This window comes from Amblyomma americanum, chromosome 6 (assembly GCF_052857255.1).
Source record: "Amblyomma americanum isolate KBUSLIRL-KWMA chromosome 6, ASM5285725v1, whole genome shotgun sequence".
Classification (NCBI taxonomy): Eukaryota; Metazoa; Arthropoda; class Arachnida; order Ixodida; family Ixodidae; genus Amblyomma; species Amblyomma americanum.
The window spans coordinates 4,369,578-4,392,531 of NC_135502.1; the positions used below are offsets into that span (position 1 = coordinate 4,369,578).

General features: G+C 42.9%; 1 protein-coding gene across 21 annotated transcripts in view; it reads right to left on the reverse strand.

Moving 5' to 3' along the window:
- The window catches only part of AMPdeam (AMP deaminase), a 123,513-nt gene that overhangs the window by 23,756 nt on the left and 76,803 nt on the right, over nucleotides 1-22,954 (reverse strand). For 4 of the 21 annotated variants that reach the window (XM_077668310.1, XM_077668325.1, XM_077668322.1 and 1 more), the window contains 8 exons: nucleotides 22,564-22,744; nucleotides 21,588-21,626; nucleotides 19,146-19,365; nucleotides 16,778-16,907; nucleotides 16,144-16,275; nucleotides 13,041-13,073; nucleotides 11,635-11,682; nucleotides 5,898-5,960 (listed from right to left, as the gene is read on the reverse strand). In XM_077668310.1, coding sequence (XP_077524436.1) covers nucleotides 5,898-5,960; nucleotides 11,635-11,682; nucleotides 13,041-13,073; nucleotides 16,144-16,275; nucleotides 16,778-16,907; nucleotides 19,146-19,365; nucleotides 21,588-21,626; nucleotides 22,564-22,744 — 846 coding nt within the window. The remainder of the gene's footprint in view (nucleotides 1-5,897; nucleotides 5,961-11,634; nucleotides 11,683-13,040; nucleotides 13,074-16,143; nucleotides 16,276-16,777; nucleotides 16,908-19,145; nucleotides 19,366-21,587; nucleotides 21,627-22,563; nucleotides 22,745-22,954) is intronic. The other 17 variants (XM_077668312.1, XM_077668317.1, XM_077668323.1 and 14 more) reach the window with 5 other exon arrangements.

The following is a 22,954-nucleotide window of genomic DNA, read 5'->3' on the forward strand; positions in this document are numbered from 1 at the left end:
ATTGTGAACTGTTGTTCCCTCGCTAGGCTGTTGAACATTACCTTGGTTTTCTGCATGTTAATTTTTAGACCCATCGATCTGCTCTGCCTGTCTAACTCGTTGATCATGATTTGCAGTTCACCTCCTGAGTGACTCAGCAAGGCAATGTCATCAGCAAATCGCAGATTATTTAGGTATTCTCCATTTATTCTTATTCCCAACTGTTCCCAATTCAGGCCTCGAAATACCTCCTGCAAACATGCGGTGAACAGCATTGGCGAGATCGTGTCTCCTTGCCTGACGCCCTTTCTTATTGGAATTTTATTGCTGACTTTATGGAGGACTATAGTAGCTGTGCAGTTGCTATATATATCTTCCAGTATTTTGACATAAGGCTCTTCTACCCCCTGATTACGCAATGCCTGTATGACTGCTGAGGTTTCCACTGAGTCGAATGCTTTCTCGTAATCAATGAAAGCTATATATAGAGGTTGGTTATATTCTGCCCATTTCTCTATCACCTGATTGATAGCGTGAATATGATCTATTGTGGAATATCCTTTACGAAAGCCTGCCTGATCATTTGGTTGATTAAAGTCTAACGTTGCCCTGACTCTATTAGCGATTACTTTAGTAAGTACTTTGTAGGCAACGGATAGTAAGCTGATCGGCCTGTAATTTTTCAAGTCCTTGGCGTCTCCCTTCTTATGAATTAAGATAATGTTTGCATTCTTCCAAGCTTCTGGTACAGTCGAGGTCATAAGGCATTGCGTATACAGGGTGGCTAGTTTTTCTAGCACGATGTCCCCTCCATCCTTCAACAGATCTGCTGTTACCTGATCCTCCCCAGCTGCTTTTCCCCTTTTCATTGCTTCTAAGGCTTTCTTTACCTCATCTTTCGTTACTGGCGGGATGACGCATTGCTGTGCACTGCTGTCTTTCTCTTTAGCGCTCTGATTACATTGGCTACTGTACAGGTCTGTATAGAACTCTTCGGCTACGTTAACTATCTTATCCATATTGCTAATGACATTGCCCTGCTTGTCTCTTAATGCATACATCGGGTTTTTACCTATGCCTAGTTTCCTCTTCACTGTTTTTAGGCTACCTCCGTTCTTTATAGCATGCTCGATTCTCTCCATATTAAACTTCCTTATATCGGCTACCTTGCGCTTATTTATTAACTTTGATAGCTCCGTTAGTTCTATTCTATCGGTAGTGTTAGATGCCTTCATGTTTTGGCGCTTCTTAATCAGATCTTTCGTCACCTGAGATAGCTTCCCGGTATCTTTTCGAACTGTCGTGCCGCCTACTTCTACTGCGCACTCCGTAATTATTGATGTCAGATTATCGTGCATTGAATTAACATCAAGATCATCTTCCTCAGTTAAAGCCGAATATCTGTTTTGCAGCGCTATCCTAAACTCCTGTGCTTTCCCTCTTACGGCTAACTCGTTAATGGTCTTCTTCTTCGCTAGCTTCTTCCGTTCCCTCTTCAAGTCTAAGCTAATTCTAGACCTTACCATTCTATGGTCGCTGCAACGCACCCTTCCGAGGACGGCCACATCCTGAATGATGCCAGGTTTAGCGCATAGTATGAAGTCGATTTCATTTTTAATCTCACCATTGGGGCTCTTCCAGGTCCATTTCCTGTTTTCTCGTTTGCGGAAGAAGGTATTCATGATTCATCTTCATTCACTACTGAAGCACAAAGCCGTACTTCTTTTCAGTAACAGAACAATGTGAAAATTTTGAGAGAAAAACTTCAGTAATTTCATATCTTGAAAAACAAGATAATAACGAAGGTCAAGTTTCCTTTCAGAAAATGGAAAGCCTGCAAAGACTTGCACTTCTTTGTGATTAGAGAAGTGATATTGTCTTTACGTCCTGCCATTTACATAACAGCTATGCCACCAAAATAGATGTCAGCATAATAACAATAACAATGCCAAGGCACACCATTATGAGGGGAAACTTCCACTAAACAAACTGTTATAATAAATTGTGTTTGCTTATGTCACATACTGTACCGTCATATAAACCACTGCACTTGGTTGTCACATATACCAGGTGTTTGACCTAACATGTTCTGCAATTTTTAAAAATAGGCTTTTTAAGTTAGATGAGCGCTTTTTTTGGCATAGCATTGTCAGCGGTGTAGTGCACCAGAATACAGCTAAGATGTGCTAACTAGTAGGCTGGTTAACCGATAACAAAAAGTTCACTCCTTAACTATTACTGTTAGTCTATTGCGAGGCGTGTAGCCCATTGTGAGTAAAAGCCATATCAGTCCTTATAATTTTGTCTGCATCGCACCAATACATGTGCTTTAAAAAAGCTTGCTGGCAAAGCAACCCCTCCAGTGCACGTAACTCGTTGAAACAGTAAAAATTTGTAGGGCAACAGCACCAAGGGTATCTAGATTCTCGAAATTCTAAAAACAATATGCTTATTACTTATGGCAGGCTACTGCCTCTCAATAAATAAGAAGACAGACAGTAATAGTTAAAAAATTAAATCATATTAGTTAACCAGCCTAATAGTTAGCATGTCTTAGCTGTATGCTATATCGAAAAAAGCGCTTTTACAGCCCAAAAGGCTTATTTTTACGCAAAACATCTCAGGGGCAATGCCTGGTATTTATGAAAAGTCACAGTGTGACCTTAAAGAGCCATCAAAATTAGAGGGGACACTTAAGCTCTGCCTTAAGGGTATGACGTGGTAGCTAATGGGTTAGTGTCCATATAAGCTGAACTGGTCATTTTCTACTTAGCATTCATAGATCCTGGTAGTCCTCATACCACTCCTGGCGCAGAGGTGCAGCGGTTAAGCAATGTGCCACTGCCCTGTGATGGCAGGTGCTGCCATCAACGGGGCTTGCGAGGCCCAGGTTGCTCTTCCTGGGCAACCTCTCATGGTCAATCATTAATTTAACTGCCGCCACGGTGCACAGTTTGGTCATAATCAGGTTGGCAGGTTGTGATGACGCCGCAAGGTTATGTGACCTGCCTGCCTGCCTGCCTCTTATGCTGCTTCTCTGGAAATTTTTCGTAGATTTTTCATTCACGGTCAACAATGCAGATGATGATGCCGCCTGATTTTCTGTACACAAGCTCCTTGGTGCTACCGCGTTGCAATACTTGTCAACACAAGCAAATAATGCCAACTTCGTATTGTCTTCCTTCTTTTGTTTATTTGTGGAAAAAAATTGAGGAACTTCTCATGCATCCATTACTAAAAAAAACCAAATCTATACTGCAAAAATGTTACTATGTGAAGTAAGCAGTGGCGTATATCCATGCAAATTTCAGGGGGGGGTGGGGTGGGGGGGGGGGGGGTGTCATGGTTATCAGATATTCATAGCGAGCCATGCTCAGGTCTGGACTAGAGATGCAAAGTTTGTGGGGACGCGCCCTGCCGTCCCCTTTGTTTGCTTTCCCGCGATGCACCCTGCAGCAGCCTTTCCTCAAGGAAGGGCGCACTCCGTGACTATCCTAGTTAGTTACCTTAAATAACAACGGAGGGCGCCGACGTCGCAGCGACACGAGCGCCACAAACTGCGTGAGAGAGAAGACTCTCTTTGGCTGGGGACGGTTGTCGCGTTCAGATCATTCAGCGCGTGCTCCGCTCTTCGCCAGTGGAGCGAAGCCTCGTAGGGGAGAACATTCTCCCGCATCTTGTCCTGTCCGGTCGCGGAATATCCCATGCCCAAGCGTGGGCGAACATTTGCTCATAACCTTGCTGGTGAGTCAGATGACCTCGATTCCTTAGTGGATTTTATTGCTAGCTAGCGTTATTTGTGTTGTAGCAATAAATGCCTGTTTGTATCAGCCAGAGTGCCGTTCCTTTGTTTCCTCAGAAGAAGGCCCACCATGGTCGGCGTACGCTCGGTAGCATACTTGCGAGTATGTTTTTGCAGGCTAGTTGGTGCCTAAGCATTCTGGGTTTTTTGCGCAAAAGACCCAGAATCGGTAGCATACACTACCACAGGGTGGGGTCTGGTGGTTTTGAACAGTGTCAGCCGTGATTAAGTGGGGAGAATGTATTTATCCCCTATTTAAACCCCACAAGTTTCAGGAAATTTTAAATGCTCTAAAAAAAAAGTTTTTTTTTTTCAGGGTATTTTCAGAAAGATGAAATTTTGGAAAAAACGAACACTCACTTCATTCAGCACATTTGCTTTGCAACTCAGAAATATATAAAGAAATATAATTTTCAAACAAAACGAAGTTGCTGCAAAGCATTTTCAGGAAAGGATCACGACACAGCATCAAATACAATTGATGCAACGTGCACGCGTTGCATCAGTGTGGTTAGTCACTCCTGGCTAAGGAAATGCTTGCTTGTGTGCTTTTTCACATGCTGACATTCAAGTCATTATACAAAGTTTTTGCACGCACTCTCCTGCAAGCCTGTTGCGCAGCCTCGTATGCACATTATTAAAATGCGATCAGATTCTTTCACATAACACAGGCTATATGTGGATCCGGACATTCGATTGACGTCAGTGATTGGTTGCAACAAAGACCTTGCCTCTATGTAGACAGCTCTAGATGCTTGGAAAGTTCCTAAACAGCTTGTTTAAAACAACTTTTACAAAGCATAGTGAGGTGAGATTGTGCAGATAACACCGTTTGGAAATTTTTCTGGTTTTTTTGCTGCTTTTGGGGTACGAAAATAAGTTTTGCTCCCCAATTTTTCAAGGCTTTTTTCAGGCACTCGCACCTCAAGTCCTGACCGAAGTAGTGGCGAGTAGGACTGGGCACAGTCTGGATACTGGCCCGCAAAGACCTCAAACACAGAGTATAAAGTTGCTTTGCAGCTTCCCTTGCAAAGCTTGCTTTGTGCTATTTAAGAATTCTAGTTCTTCTATTTCTACAGAATTTAGCGAGCATCGCTCTCTCACTCTATAATCACAGCCTCCATGACCTTTTATTTTTGGCTCATAGGAAACGTGGACCCGAGATGGTTGAAGGGACATTCGCAATTTTCTAATCAGACCACCAGTTTTTAAGAAACTGAAAGTGATGACAGTGGACATTGTTCGATGTGTTTTACTGATTTGTTTTTTTAATAAAAAAAAAAAGATGGCCAGCTGAAATGAAGTGGTTTTATGCATGCTGCCAAGGCAAGAGTCGCACCTGACAATGCCTGTCTTGCGCAATGTTAAAAAGTTCACTAGGTTTGAAAAAGAGAAAGGCCCCGAAGAAAGCTTCGAGGGTTTGCGCGGTGCCGACCTTCGAATGCGCAGATTACCATTTAAAGTGTCTGTCTAAATCACAGACTGACTGATGTCCAGAAAAGCACAGGCTTGAAGTTAAATTAAATACAATCACACATAGTCATGACTTGTCCTTTGATCGTTGGCAGATTGTATTTATGACAGCACTGTTTTTTGAACATCTGATTTTGTTGAGCTATTCTGTGGAGGAAAAGAGACCTCCTCGCTTCTGCGTTTTCCCCGTGTTGTGTGTGCTGCTTGCATCATATGATGTTGACTGAGCAGTCCTGGGTCGAATCTAAGGAGGGATGCTTGCATGATGTGTCTCCCCCACCCCAAACGAGGGGGGGGGAGGTCAGGACCCCCTATCCCTCTCGCAGTTTATGTTATTGACGTAAGCCTTCTCACGGCAATCTTTACCTCACTGCTACCTACCTGCTTACCTCACTCACCATTTCAACAAACCTAAAAAATACATAGATGCGACCGGTAGTTTATCCAGGTTGTGTTCCTTGCGTTTGAGGTCGGCCGAACATTACGCCAATAATTATCCAACTTGAGAGAGACCACTGGATCATACATAGCTTTTAAGAAGTCTTTACAAATTAGTTGTCACCCACTGATGTTACAAGCTGTTTTTATTACTTCTTTGGTTACACAAAGACCCTTTCATGTACACACAAGGCATTGTACTCACCGCATGAACGTCCAGCATGTCGACACTCAAATCATAGGCTGTTACATTCATGGCACTGAAAACCTGGAAGTCAAAAAGAGAGAGAGAAAGAAAAGAAAAAACTTAAACATGAGAATCTGGCTCATCAGAAGATAGCCAAAATAAAACGAAGCATTAGAACGGCCAGTTGGTTGCAGAAGCAAGGCAACTGATAGACATGCATCATGTGAACAAACAAACAAAAAGCATTGACTCATGCAAAACCAAACATGAATACAGGAACCAAATAAAGACTCCGGACATAAAACTATTACACGAAATGCGTAGTTACATACTCCGGTGGTTCTAGAGCAAGAGCCAGCATTGAGATCAAGTTGAATAGAGTGGCAGAAAAATCTTTTTCCCTGGCAAGATCAATTTCAACCAAGTTATATGATTTAATTCAAGTTCAGCAACTGCACAAAGTGACAACAAAAAACAATGTCACCCAAGTGCTGTTTCAACTTTAAAATAGCCTTAAAGAGCCATAATTTGCCAGAAGTGAAATATGAGGAATCTACTAACGTGTGTTCAAAACGGAGCATTCACATCGGTAGAGAAACAAAAATAAAGTAGGGAGAGGAGTGGCTGGCTTGCACTTTGCTAGATGTACATGATATTTACCCACTTGCAGTTCACCCAGCCTAGCAGCAAAGTGGGCTGTGAGGCTAGCTGGCACCGTTCCACAGTAAAAGTTAGCACCAGAAAAGGAGAAATGGAAAGACCCTGGGCTAATTCACAAATACTCATCTGCACTTGTCTCACCTACCTCTCCTGCTTTATCAGCTGCACCACTGTGTGTCACGCAGAATTCTTGCATTCCCTTAAAGAATGGATCTCATATCTACACAGGCCTTTCCTTCATTCAGTGGGGTCATGTCAAGCAGGATTCTGTGGCGTTAATTTTGGGAGAGGGCCTTATGTCTGCAGGACTAGTTGAGACTTAGCACTGTGTTTGTCTCCTCAGACCATTTGGTTTATTTTGCTAAAATATGCTACTCTGGTCAGGGACACGTACAAGAGTAACATTCGAACAAAAAATATCAACAAATGAAAGAATAACACCAATAGAAAAGGCGAGCGCCTGCCTCGCCTGTCTGCTGTAACCTGCCAGCAGTGTTTTTTGATCTGAGAAAGCTGCACAACCAGCTCTCGCAAGTGAAGCAGTAGCTGCATAAACATAATTAATTTCATCGAGACATACCACCGCCAGAAAGAAAAAACAGAGCACATTTGCATATCCCTTTCTCCTTCAGTCTTTCCCCAAAAATTGCCCAAATGTGTTTTAGAAATGTAGCACACACACAAAAAAAACATTTCAGTCACACATCTGCAAAGGCCAATAAAATATATATCAGTACATCAAAATTAAAGGGGTTGGGACATCAAATTTTCAGGCTATAATAAGCTTGTTATGGGCTTCCTCTGTATGTAATGTCACCCACGGCGAAGTATTGGATGCAACAAGCGCTTAAAATATATTTTAATTGAGCTCCAGAGAGTCCCTAAGAGCTCTTTCTCACAATGGAGGCCCATTGCTAGCGTTATAGGTGGCGACGTAGAGCCCTGGAAACGATATCAGTGAATAGCAGTGACATCACAACACAGTAACGTGATGTACTATGAACGGCGACGCGCGACATCGGCGAGGCGCTGCCTGGCGCTGCTTTGGTGGCTCATCTGTCGGTGTGCTCATCGGCATATATGCCGTTGCTGACACATCAGCCGGCACCTTATATAGGCGGCCGAGCGAAACCTTCACGCTGATGAGACGACGACTCTCTTGTTTGCACCTTCGCCGTAATACGAATAAGCGAAACGAGCGACTACATTTCATATGTTCACCCTTCGGCTCACCTGCAATATCAACAGGCCTAGCGAGTCCGCCGGGTTCGTATGTACAATGTCGGCGATTGTGGAGAGCGAGTTCACAAGTTTTAGCGGACACATATGGTCATCGAGTGTAGTTTTGACAACAGTGACCTTAAATCGAGGATTTTTTACATCATAGGACGCGAATACATCAAGCGGGAAGCGCCGCTGCTAGGCAGGGTGACCCAGTCTTTCGGTCAATGCTGCAGGCGCCCGCGGCAGCAGCTACAGTCGTCGGCGTTGCTTGAGGGCAACAAATTAAGCCATTTTGTTTATCCCAAATGGTGCCGAACATACTTCTAGATAAGCCCATTTAAATTCAAGCACTGGACACATCGGAAAAAGCACAAAAGCAGTTACAATGAGTCAGAAACACTGATCCTACGCGTTGTCAACAACCTGGGTATGAAGCATTCCCCAGTCTGGCGCTCGCATTCTTCGGCGATTCTTGCACAGTTATCGCACTGCGCGAACAAGTAAACCCGCAATCGGCGCAAAAGAGATGAGCGTGCTTAACCTAAGTGGAATGCAGCTTGCAATTCATGCCGAGCTAAAGCGCCCAATTGGTGCCTGTATACAGATGCAGATATGTAAAAAAAATTTAAACAGCGCCGAGATGCAGTCGTCACCATGGGCGCATTCCTGGAGGAGTTAGGTACCCGTGCGGTTAATTTTGAACCCTGTACAATTGTCTGGAAGCATTCATTTAGCGAATACATGGACTGTTTGCTAAACTAGCAGCAGATATCGTAATCAGCAGCCACGGGACCCTGAGCAGTCTCGCAGCGCGGCTGCGCAGAAGGCGCGAAGTAAGACAGACGGGTATTGATCGGTAGGAAAAGTGAGGCATCGTGTCGCTGTAATGTGATCAGGGTCAGCTGAGGGCCACCGACACAGGCGTCCACCGAGCATCGGCGTCGGCGTGGCAAAACGAAATACAATGCAAAAACCACGTTGGCATACGTGGTATGGCGATTGAGATCGGCTGAAGCGAGCTGCTTGGTTTCAGGACTCAGTGTCGTTCCTTGCGCGCTTGGCTTTTCTCAGCACATCGCAGTACCGACCAAGTTTGTCGGCATATGATTTCAAAAGGCGCTGCTATGCACAGCATGTGTACGAGAGCAGACGACGCAGCAGTACGTGCGTCACAACTTTTGGGGTACACGTGACCAGGGTTGCTGCTCTTCCCTGATCGTGACATAGCAGCACACCCCAGCGCTCAGAAATCGAAACCGAAATCGCTCAGTATAAATAATGCAATAAAAAATTATTTACCGCACTTATATAAATTGCGCAGCATGTATCACGCGTCCTGGGGCAATACGCAACGTTTGAAACAAAGAACACACCAACCAAAAATTTGGTGTCTCCACCCCTTTAAGGTACCTCAAAGCTTTGAAGAAACATGGTACATTGGCAGCGATTTCTTTTTCCAAGAGCTTTCCCAGTATTAGCGATGATGGTATAGTACTCTTATGGTGCTATACTTTTGTATGTACAGTGGAACTATCTCGCTTTTCTTTTCGGAACCAAAATAAAGAAAACAGACAAGTGGTGTGTGGGTCACAAGATTGCTAGGAGCACTAATCATACAACTAATCAGGTGCAACTCATGGCCGATTACTAATCTGACCATTTTATTATTTCTCAAAGATCGTGTCCCAAGAATTTAAAGGACACAAGTCACTGATAAAAACAAGTGCCAAAGTAAACTTTGCAAATAACAAATGCTGAGCAGATAGGACCCACTGTTCAATTCTGCCACTCCAAACAGCCCAATCACAGTGATGGCACACTGCTAGCATTACGCACAGCATTAACACTTAATGGGAAAAGATGTAAAACACAGAAAGTGAGAGGGGTCCACCCAGCCAAGGACAAGAGCCCAAGTGAGTTACTATCTCATCTAGGATGCAGCAACACTGTACAGCATGTGGCCCGGGTATGACTGGCATGGATCACATAAAATTTTGACAGCGCAGCAAAGCCTGCATTCTTTTGTCAGAATGGCATTACTTTATCAAAAGTATCAGAAAGAAAAGAATAAAAACATGCTCAGAACTTTGCTTGTTGACACTTCTTTCAAATCACGAAGCATACACGGGTGCTTCTTTCCACTGTCATTTTAAAATCATCTCAGCTGAGCCTGAATGCTTAAATTATCTCAATCATCAGTTCCAACCAAGCGGCGCAGTGAAACTGGAGCCTTGTCACGTACTGTCCATTAAATGGCTCTAGTTTTAAATTTATCTGAATGAAGCAACAGTCAAAGACAGTGAACACTGTCATTTGAGAACTTCTGTGATCAGCAATTGTAACGACGACCCTAAGAGTGATCAAAGTGGCTCATTCAAAAACAAAGCACAGACCGGCAGTTCCTTTCCATAGCAAGTTTTGCCTGTTTTTTTTCGTGCTTGGGCTTCAAGTAATATGTGCATCAATTAGATTGATCTTTGACAGAACAATGATTTTAGCAGAGAAGTTGGATGACAAATGCATATGTCAGTATGTTTGGATGCAGCAAATTGTTAGATAAATGATGGGCAAAGAAAAATCTCACATTCCAAAAGCTATAGGATGTAACAAAGCCAGTTCAAAACAATGCTTTCAAGTTAAATCAGATCATATTTTTTAAGTGGCCTGGCAACAGTGTTACTGTTACAATGGTTTCATAGTTTCACGACTTGTGCACAAGAGTTCCCTTTCTTTCAATTAAAGGATCATAAGTGCCTAATTTTAGCTGCCTGTTTTTTTCGTTCAAATAATGCGTTAGACATTAGGATTCGTGGTTAACCACGTAGTATTTGCATACGGCTGCTCAATAATTTAAAATTTAATTTATTCTTGATGCTGTTTCAGTTTCGTTTTCATCAACCGAATGACGGCTGTGACAAGCAAGGAGTGTTTAGGTTACATAAGGCACGAACAAACTGCAACATAATCATGGATAAGTATTTTTAATTCACTACAATGCTTAAGCCAGCCTGCTTCAAGAGCTGGAATGACAATAACCAAAGCAACAGCGGTTATAAAGTAGTTTTTATATTGCAAAACAGGCCACTCATTATATAATATTTACATCATTACACAAAATTTCTGTAACTTTCAATTGCTGCCAAGCTTGGCCTTAAACTTCTCCTCTTATGTGCTCCTATAGACTAACAAAACTTTGCTTATAACGCATCCAAACAAAAGAAAGAGGCTAAGCATGTCACCGTTGTTACGCCAATAAGGCACTTTGACATATTAAATGCATGAAAGAGGTCTGCTAGACACACAAGTTAAGCTTTCACCCCGTACTGCATGACTGCATATTGCCAGTGCAATGAATAAAACATAAGATTTGCCGCTTTGATTTGTCCACAAGCACAAAAAAAATAACAGTTTCTGCATTTGCTAGTGTGGTAAACAGCCTCAAAAACACTTATTGCCGAAACGCTGAATCTAACCAAAAAAAAAAAAATATCAAAAGTATTGTCACTGCAAGACGCACACAACTGCTATGTCATTTTCACATCACCTGTCGCTCAAAGTCGGAGATAATTTCAACAAGCTTAGTTCCTGTATTCAATGGAAGCCATCAAGATTATTAAAGAATTCAACACGAATCTTAAAACTGACAAACACGAAGGATTCACGACAATTATTCATTTGGCAGAGAACAACCTGTCAATTTCATGCACAAGCAACCTGTCCAAGGCTGGTGTGATCCACAGATGAGAGCCTTCAGGCGTTCAAGCAGAGATGAGCATACAAAAAGAAGACAAAGAACCCTAACCAAACCAAGCAAAGCAGGCGGTACGAGCCACTTAATTCCACAAGAAAAATCTGTAGCATGGATACACACCTTTCCATCATCAAATTCCTGATCAAAGCCACGGCTGAAACAGCCATACTAAGGAGGAAGATAAAGAAATGTGTCAAGAACTAAATAAGACTCTCAGCAAAAAGAACTTATTCCACCTTTTTAACAATAGCATGGGTGTATGCACACTTTACAGGCCCACTGACAGCTATAACCTAAAGCGGGCACGTTATGACTTCACACCTAATAAGGTTCAGTCAAAAATCAGACACTATAGGGTAGTAAGGGAGGGAAGGAACAATGCAAGAAACCTAAACCTTGCAGTTTAAATCAGCAACAATGCCCAGGAAATAACACCAAGTAAAGTCCCTCAATGAAAAAAGAGGTTGACTAAATGCAGGTAGCCTGAAATGCATGCATTCACCCACTTACGCTAAGCAAAAAGAGCTAAAAGGGAAAACCTATGGGTCTAAAGAAATGTGCTGAATGAGAGCTGTACTCGTGAATGAAAAAGGCGTACAAGAGCAAGTTGCACTAGGTAATATGATCAATTACAAAATAGGCTAGAAAGCCCTGCAGATAGTATGCAGATATTTCAAGCTATGTTTATGGGCCTGTGCATTTTAGCAAGCACAGTCAAAAAGTGGCATGAAATTACTAAAGCTAGTCTCAAGAAGCTGTGGCCAATTAATAACATCTATGAAGGCTGCGTTGCTGTAATTTTACAGGCAGACAGCTACGTGTGTACTGAATGCAATGTTCAATCTCTAGAAAACTGATGAACTACTTAATGACACAATATATTTAACACTTTTGCAAAGAATCTATGATCATACATTTATCAAAGTGAAAGGATAAAAATGAAGTGTCCAGCTAAAAATTCTCAGTTCTCTGGGGCCTTAACAATGTCTAATTTGGTGGCACGAAGAGGAACAGATATGTACACGGTATGAGTGGCTATGCAAGACACTAAACAAGCACTTTTGGTGCACAAGAACACAACACTGGAGGCATTCATCAGACATGCTTTGTGGCACCTTTTTAGTAGATCAGCATTGAGTTACACGTTTTTAAAGACAGCTAAAAGACAATTGATACGCTTTCCTTTGTACAATGCACTTTTTTTTGTGCAAGTGAATCTGTCTGAAGAACCTCAACTGAGCGAACATCTTAGCATGAACTGCATGCAACATACCAAGTTACGTCGTCCATGGTTAAATGTAGTGAATGTCAGTTTTAGGAAAACTACGAGAAAAGCACACTGAAATATTACAAGTGTTGTTTGCTACAACAGTGGCTTCCAGAGTATGGGTTCCTTCTTAAAAACTTTTCTGCACCTTGAAATTCATTTGGTGCACAAAACACCTTGATATATACTTAGCACCACAACAAAAAGGTGCAATGGTTAATAAAGGTTGTCCTTACTAGTCAGACGACTGTCAAATTACCTGTTTTGCATACACCCACTCCATACGCCAAACCTATTACGCCAAAAAGAAGAAGAAGACAGTGTTATCCATGCAACTTTTAATGGAAAGGTGTGAATCGCAATACAGCAACAAAATGAGGTAGCAAGATCGAAAGGTGGGCCAAGGCAAATTCTTCATGAAAAAAATGTGCACCATTAGAACAAAACAAAAGGAAAAAAGACTGCACATGCTTTGTTGCTGCATGTCATTCCATGGGCATTGATTAATACTCCATTTTGAATAACACAGCAACAAATGCCACTGACATAAATGAACCTGAAGGATGCATAAACTATAGTGCAGACTCTCATGCTACTGGATTTCAACAAAGTGCAGAGGCAGTAGCACAACAAATTTTGCAGTGTCTGACATTTCGAAGCATTGCTTTGGTTAAACTACAGCCCTGTATAACCCCTTAAAAGTACACCAGGTGCAGCTAGACTGACAGATTAGAGAATACAAAATACTGACAATAGCAAATGTTTCATTTTACCGAGACCAGAACTTTGATAGGTGAGAAAAATAAGAGAAAATTACATAAAAGCAGGAAACACACAAGCGAAGCATATCACAAATTCCGGTAACTGTGCCTGGTCAAGTGATTTCGCTAGCCATAACTCGTTTATCGCTTTGCTCGCGGCACCATTTTGATGGGCAAACTGCCGTCAGAAAGAAGGAAAACGGTGTGGCGAGTGCTGCCGATATATAAGAATGCTGCGTCACTAGCTTTACATGCTTCCCAGTCGACCGGCCTGAAGCCACTGTGTACACCAACTGCAGAAATGCAAGCCAAGCACAAGCTCTCAGGGTTGTTCACAGTCTTTCCAAGTGGCTGCCATGTCTTGAAAGGACGGCTGCACAGCATCAAAAATAGTACACAGAATGGGGATGCCATCTCTTTATAAATGTAGTAACAAACAGCCTTGTCTGACTGAGGGGTGAAACTGTTCCTTTTCTCTGATTTGCCGAGGACTCTGGATGTCACTTGCCATTGACGTAATACCCCTGTGTTGTATGGCAGTACAAATGGGAGACAACATCAGGGATTTCGTTTGCAATTTTCTCAGCAAAGCAGTCCCTTTTTCAAGCAGCAAAAAATGCAGGTAGTCTTCCCAAAAAGTAATCTAAAAGTCTAGCACAGCTTTTTGTTGTTCCCTTTAAAAACTTTCAGCTTCCAGTTCTGTGAGGGCCACCGCATACCTTTTGCTGAACATACAACACAAAACAAAACAAAACAACACAAAAGGTTTCAAAAATACAAACCATGTACCAATAAATAAAGTGTTTTCCCTTTGCTTACCAACACAAAAATTAATTTGTTGCACGTCATTTTTTTTGTTCTCAATCTCTTTTGTAATTGCCATCAAGCCAACTTCACTCTCCCTACTTTCCTAAATTCAAGGCATAGGTTTGTCCTTTGCCCTTGCTCATGATGTCATGACTGCTGTTCAACACAGGGCATCATAGATGCTGAACTTTTTCCACTGGTTAACTTAAAGCACTGTTTTATTTTTTTTCCTCGCAGGCGAGAACATATGTACTATCGGGGACAAAAGTGGTATGCTCCACGCAGCGGGAGCCGCAGCAACGGAAAACTGCATCGTAACGCAATCAACAGGAGGCATCTGGGATCGAGACAGCCAATGGGAGCCCTTTATTATCTGTAGGCATGTTGCTTGACTCGTTCCAATGTTTCGTGCTTTCGATAACGTTACGATGCAGTTTTGCGTTGTTCCGGCTCCTGCTGCGTGGAGTATACCACTTTTGTCCCCGATAGTACATATTTATCTGGTTGGTACAGGGCTATACTTCCTACGAATTTCAGCAAAGTGGTTTGAATAAAAAAAAAAACCCATGACACTGACTGTCACATTGACAAGAACATGCATCCTCAACAGAAGAGCTAAGACAGTGTTCATTGCACACTTCACACCCTCATCTAGGCATTTGTGCTTTGCTGAAAGGCTTGTGACCATGTATTACAACGCGTGTTCACTGATGATGCTTCGAAGATTTTTCATGGTTCTTTTTAGAAACGTACCATAACTGAGTACTGAATGCCCCTTTCAGCAAATGCTGTGCTCAGCAGACTAAAACTGAATAACGCAACATTCTAATGCTTAACGGACTGAAAATTTTAACTCTGGCTTTCCATTATAAAGACAGTTGATAACTAAGACTCCTTGAATGCCATGTCTGCAGTATGCTACTCTTAAGGTAACACAAAGATGACAAAATATTTTACAAGAAGCAGTGCATCTCGAAAACCATTTATTTGATTTCATATTTTAACACTCAGCCGTGGCATGGGAACGAGCGCTGAGCACTCTGGATCTGTCCAAACACTGGATTGCAACCTTTGTCTTGGTTAAGTGCTCCCTCAACACTTCTCTTTTGCACAAGAGAATTAGCAGCACACAGATTCAAAGCAAAGTTACCTTCTTCAAGCCTCAGGCATGAGAAGGCCACTGATAAAAAAGAGAAGTGGAAGCTATTACAATCAGTTGTATGTCACAAGCCACCGAGTAAAAAAATATGTGGATCTGTTCATGCAGTGAACAGCAAATCATGCAGCTGTTTCTTAAAAAAATGCAAGGCTCAAGCAGTGCATGGAAATCTGCAAATCAGAATAGACTGTGCAATTTACTACAGAGAGGAAGCAAAACCATGCATGGCAGCCAACATGCCAAGTATGGATCCTAATAGAATGGGCAAAAGATGACCATGCTTTACCTGCAATAGCAATGGCGATTTGTATTTCCTTTAGTAAAAGAAAAGCTCTTCTAATTTATTACATAAAATGCACTGCTCTGCTTCTCCCATAACATTAAATTATTGTTTCCAAAAACTTTTCAAGGCTTGCCATTGTTATTGCATTACAAGGTAACAAGTGGTGAAATCCTGGTGCTGCTTGACGTAAACTAAACAGGGAAAGTGATTATATCATGAAAACTATGCTTGGCATAGTTGAATGGTGCATTTGTAGTTTTAAAAGAACTGGCAATTTTTTTTATCACTTAAAGGCATTGGGAGCGCTGATCATAGAAATGCGCCAAACCGATACAACAGATGTGCCACTCACCTCTTCAAGGGTCATTAGCTTGTCTCCGTGCTTGAAGACATGGTCCTCGGAATGCATCTTCATCATTTTCTTGATGAAACGAAGCAGGTGCTTCTGATTCATGCACGATGCGGCATGAACGTGAGTGTCAACCTGCAAACAAACGAAATTACATCTGGCTATAAACGAGGTAACATCAAACAATGTTGTCTTAGCACACTTTGGACATTATGCATCTATTTCATTTTGAATGTGGGACAGTAATGCCTCACAACAGTAACAGTGCTGAAGAGCAAAACTACAAGTAGCCCCAGTCAGGACTGCTTCCAAAAATTTTAAAATGCGTACGACACTCATGTAGTCTTAAACAATATGCTAAACCATAAAAATTGATGAAAACGTTATTTGTTCTGTGACTCTTTCTTTTCCATTAGCTTCGAAGTCCTGCAGCAAAGATAACTTGCCGGTGAATTGGGGCACTGGGACGATCACATCAGCTGATCAGCTGATGCAATCAGCTCTCGTAACGCTTAAACGTCGAATGCACATCCACATGCACGTTTACACAAACGAGCATTATGCGAAGACACCATCAGCAGACAACGAAGGAGGTCGCAATGTTCTCGGCCGCCCTGCGGGGCAAGAGCAGGCACACCTTTCTAATGTTGTAGAAGTCCCGGTGAGGCACAGCCTTCTGGGCGGCCAATTCGCGCAGCTCGTTGAGCAGCACGTGAAGCTGGTACTTGGACGACAAGTAGCTGAGCCGGCGGTAGCAGAACGACTTACTGCACAAAGAGAATCGAAATCGCATACGTGGAAGAAAATATGTACAAAAGAGGAGAAAAACGAAAACAAAACTAACTACTGTCACAGAAACACATTCAGCATGGTGGGCTGTACACATACAGCAGGCACACTCCTCGGGCTTCAGCAGGGTACATCTGTGTGACGCCTCTGAATAGCAAATGTAATGGACACCTCAATCATGCTGTGACTGGGCGGTGGCGTCCATGTACAAATTGAGGCAGTCATGCACCTTTCTTTTTCTCAAAACCAGTAGAGGTTTAAGAATGCATTGATTCTGAGGAAAGGAAAGGCGCATAACTGGCTCCCAGCGTCAGTGGACACCTCAATTGTGCTTTGAGGTGCTTAGCAATACTAAACTGTGAGCCAATTCTTTTCTTTTTTTCTAGATAGTTTTCCTCTGGACAGATAATGCCCATGAGACATTTTCGACTTCAACGTAGAAGTAACCACAGAAATTGTTATCAAGCGCAAGCATTGAGTAAAGCTGAGATTTGAGCGAGTTGGTAAGCATTCATGGTGGGTGAACAGCGCAACAAAGGCGAGACAAAGACAAGCGCTGACTAACAGCTCAGTTTATCGAAGAACGAAAAGTAATAATATATAATGAACACCAACAATCAAACATACAAAACAGAAAAACTGATAAAAGGGGTAAACAACCTATGTCATCATCATCATCTATTTTCCTTTAACGGCCCCAATGGGGCATTACATAAGGGAGAGGGGAACTAATGGTAATAACATGTCACAAAGATAGAACACCAAAATAATAGGCAAGCACAAATAGACACAGTAAACGCATAGAAATTAACAAGGCAATAAATAGGTAAATAAAAAGCTTTCTACAGAAATTGAGGAAATAAATAAATAAGGGATCAATAAGTGTTTAAATTTCACTGAGTTGATTTCATTGACAATACCGTCAGGAAGTACATTCCACTCGGATATAGCAGTTGGCAAAAAGGAATTATTGAAAGTGTTAGTGGTACCATGAATGCACTGAACACTGTTGCAATTAAACAGACGTCGGAAGGATCTCAAGGGGGGCAGAATAAGGCTCTCACATAATTGCAGGAAATTATGACAAATTTTGTGAAATGGGCAAAGTCTTGCTATCTTACATCATGATGACAATGGAGTTAGACTAATGGAAGATTTGATATTAGTAACACTCAGCCGAGAATCATAGTTGGATGTTGCGAAATGAGCAACTCTGTTTTGGATTGCTTCTAACGCATGGAATAGGAACTCTTGATGGGGGTTCCAAATATTTGAAGCATATTCAAGTTTGGTACGGATGAATGCTTCATACGGGATTAGTCTAACCGTGGGCGGAGAAAATGTGAGAGATCATGTAATGAAACCTAGTGATATGGAAATGCGTGCAGCAAGTGACTTGATGTGCTTTGACTAGTTCAGATTACCTGTTATTTCGATACCAAGATAACTGTAAGGTTCAACTTGCGATAGCACGGTTGTGTTTAGCGAATATGAGTAGAGCAAGTTAGATAGTTTCTGGGACACGTGCATAAAATTACATTTAGTCAGATTCAACTTCATGAGCCAGATAGAGCACCAGTTTTGGATTAAGTTTAAGTCGTCCTGCAGCAGAGACTGATCACTATTAGTACAAATACGATGGTAGAGAACATAATCACCTGCGAAAAGATGAATGGATGATGAAATTCCAAAGGAAGGTCATTAATAAAGTTTAAAAACACAAGCGGGCCAAGAACTGATCTCTAAGGGACTCCAGAGGTAACATTTGTAGCGGCGGAAGGATGACTATCAATGACGGCATATTGCAACGTTCAGTTAAAAAGCAGTGAATCCATTATAATATTAGTGGGTCCAGAGACAGGCAAGAAAGTTGTGTGAGGTAAGCGAGGAAAATCATGGAAGCGTATCACATCCATAATTTTGGAGAAAAATGCATCAGCAATCCTTCCGTGACATTAAATTGGCAAGGAAATTGAATATCTTGCCTCGCACATGACATAGGTTGCTTACTCCTTTTGTCAGTTATTGTTTTTTTATGTTTGATTGCTGGTGTTTACTATATATTACCACTTTTCGTTCTTCAATGAACTCAGTTGTTAGTCAGCGCTTGTCTTGTCTTAGTCCTACCTTTGTTGTGCTGTTCACCCGCCACAAATGCAAGCAGACCGTTCCGTTTCATGATGGAGCTGCCTGTACATGCGCCGTGCACTACTTACAGTGGTCCGTCGGCGATCATGGCACACATGAGGTTGAGGTCGTTGATGAACTGCGGCAGGTTGACATAGGGGAAGTCCAAGGGCCTCTCAGCCTCCAAGTCCTCCGGTGTCTTGTACACGTGCACCACACCGTTGTGCATGCGCAGCTGGTAGTTGAGGTCCGGCGGCACCTCGCAGTTCCACGGTTCCGTCACGGTCGGCACGCAGTAGAATGGATGGTCTGCCCCCCAACCCACCAACCGCGAGGCAGAGCAGGAGCAGGCAGTGTTAGGGATCGTTAGAGGGCTCTCTCATCTCTTTTATCTTTTGTGCTTGCTCGGGACATGGGAAGGGCAGGCGTTAGAGAAATCGCACCGCACTCAGACTCTCCCAACTATTTAGGCGTATGCAAACGCCGTGTTTCTTATCCTGAATTAACCTATAGTACAAGGTAGACAATCAGATTCCACTTCTCCATATATGCGACGCGTACAGTCAACATCTGCAACAAGCATTCACCGTATCTGCTTATTTGCTCTGTTGAATCACCCTCATACTGAGTAGGTACTCACAAGTCAAATGACGAAAGAGTGAAGCCTATGGTACATGTATTTTATTACGGCTAGACAAGAAAGCTGTGAGAGTAGTGTTTCAAGATGAAGAAATATAATGCAAATGCAACTCCACACTTTATCTTATTTGCAGCAGAATACCAATTCATCGCAGGAAACATACCTAAGTTGCTTGCGCTGATGGCAGCTGTTTTCACGAGCATTTCGCCGGCTACTGTCATTAACACTTTTAAGATTTAGGACCCAAAGCGCCATAGGTCAAAGTCATCAAGATTTGTGGAGAAACGAAACGCCCCCCAAAGAAAAAAAACAATCATCTGCGAGTCCGAGAGTGAACAGAATATTTGTTTTTTTGTTTTTTATCTAAAAAGGTTCAAATAGTTTCTCGTCATTCTACTTCAAATCTCTAGACTGTAAAGAAAAAGACTGCAGCTATGTGCGGCAGTGTTAAACATAAAACCCTGCCGCTGAATTTCGCGGGAAAGCAAACACCCGCAACTTAGCGATGACGTACAGTTGGCATGCTATAAAAAGACTGCAACAGTTAGGCCTAGAAGGAGGCTGCACACTCTATTTACAAATGCACTACGATCGACATGTGCCATTAGTAGTACAATGCTCAGGCCCACAGTTAGCTTTCAAGGACTAATGGTGAACTCCAACGGTCGATTTGGGGCACCAAAAAGACTGCTCCAGCCAGCGGTTCAAGGCGGGCAACTCGTAATCTTCCAGAAGTCGGCTCTTCAAGCGCAGCCAAGAATCAACCGGCTATAGCCTTGCGCCCCGAGCGGCCTCACCCTCGACCAAGGGACAGGTACATAACGCCGCCCGAGGACACGGGTTCAGATCCCAGCTGCGTTGTTCGTGATTCAATGGAGGCTAAATGCAAGGCGTCCAAGTACTGCGAGATGACAGTGCACTTTAAAAAATCCCCAAGAAGTCGTCCAGACCTAGTGCTCCTATATACAGGAACACAACGCAGACCTACACAATGACGCCTTTCTTCTTCCTGTCACTCCCTCCTTCCTCTCTTCCGTCATGGCGCAGCTGAAATGTCCAGCGAGAACAGAAGCGGTTACTGAATCTTTTCTTGCTTTCAAACAAATTTTTATTTTTCCTTAACTTAACCTAACATTTTTCAAGGGGGCTTAAATAGTCTATCATGCGAAGTCAACACATCCGGCAGGCACAGCCCTTCCAGTTTCCACGCTAATCGGTGCGTCCCCTAGTGCCACTCTTCGAGGTAGTATTTTCAACTTTATCCTCAGTTAGGTATCAGCAAAAGCACAGCTTTCATAGGCGATGGAGGGTGGCCACGGCAGGCGGGCCAGCGCCCCATATGTGCACGTCAAGGAAAAATGCAGGAGAGAAGTCTCACTGATGAGAAGTGCGAATGGTGCACATTCCATTTTTCCGCTTTTGCTATGCACTGCAGAAAAGGAAAATTTTTTCGAGGCGACTTCCAGGTTGCTTGGGGGTTTCCGTGTCCCCTTTACATGTCATCCGAAACAGCAGCCAAACACGGGATGTTGAACATGAGCCAAATCAAGGAATGTTTCTAGAGATCAGGAGACGAACGAATGAGCATCTGTCACCAGCTAGCCAATACGTCGCAACGAAAAGAAAAAAAAAGAAAAACAGCACGACACTTGGCATGCATCGCAAGTGTGGAGCCTCTGGCAGTGCAGGTCACCATGATATGGGCAAAGGGAGTTTCGTTTCTATGATGGGTGCCACAGCAAACAGAGTTTCCCCATTTTATTTTCTGCTGCATCAAGGGGGAAAACGGGAGTCACCCAGCAGAAGGGAGGAAAAAAGCATCTCCTGGAAGCATGCCAGGGAGTGAAAAAAAATGAAGGGGTCCCTCGGCATGCAAAAGTAGACACTATACCTTTAGTTTTAACCCGTTTGGTGGATGGCACCTTTAGACCTTGGAAGAGCAAAGCACCAGGTCACATAAAAACAGTCAACAAAAATGAACAGAAGGCAAAGAAGGCACACGAAAGCTCAAAAACAAGTACACTGGCAGAAAAAGCGTGTATTCACACCCCAAAAACAAAGCAGCGGGTATGAATGTCAAGCAAAGAAATAAAGCAAAACAAGTCACACGAAAAGAAGCGTTCCAAAAAAGAAGAAATGGAAAAAAGAAAAAGAAAGTCCAATATTTCCATCAGTGCACAGAGCACAAAAAGTAGCACAGAAGAAGTGCAATTTTAATTCATGCGCATGCATCCAAAGTTTGAAAACACCCTCGGTGGACTGAACGCAAATGAAGGTTTCAAGGATAAACCAAACTGCAGGCTGAAAGCAGGGCTGTTTTAAATTTTCTTTGGCTCCTTGACTCGTATACGCTCTGATGGTGGAAAAACAAGCAAGAGGGAGGGGGTGGGTAGAACAAAGCTGCAGGAAATGTTGAGGCTACCTTCTACCGTCAAATCAAGTTGACGGTTTTCTATGTTTCGCTGTTCACGCATTTTCATGCGCATCACACTTCGAACAACTAGTCATAATGATTACCGTCATCCCTTTTCGTAACAGTCTCCCACTTTATTGCCCTATATCATTATACAAATACTCCATTAAAGCCTGCCAATTGTTTCTGACTAATCCAAGCATTTCAGGCCGCCTTTGAAGAGAGACAAATTGAAAAAAACAAAAAAAAAACAGGGCACACGAGTTTAGGCAGCCTCGGAAAGGCACGCACCTTCGGTGGACCATTACATGCTTAACGAAAGGATGGCGCAAGCAAATTCACGCTTCGCACATTAAGATAAGGCGCAAGACAGCTGGCCAACAAGCAGCACCCTGAAGAAGATGACATCCCGACAAGTTGAGTCGTTTAATGAGAGGTCAGGAGAATGCCTCACCTGCGGAGCTGAGCATTTCTTCCGGGGAATCTAATTCCTCGATGGGCTTCCCTTTCAGCTGATTGAGAAACCTCTTGGTGGCCTTTGGGAAGGACTGTTGCGAAATTTCCATATACTTCTCCCTCAACCTGAGGGCGGAGACGAGCAGCTTGGAAGCCTGGTGCAGGTCCTCAAGGGGAACCTGGCGGAAAGAGATATGGGCACCGGTTCAGCACTGAAGCGCAGTCAGAGATGGCCACTACTTCTCAGCATGCAAGAGGGTGGCTTCGAACACTGCTGAATAAATGCCCGGCCGTGAACAAGGTGTGCGGAGGTTCCCAATAAGCTCCACTGAGCTGACAGCAGTGGTTAGCAGTATAGCCTACCTAACGTTGCACAATCTCGTAATCTA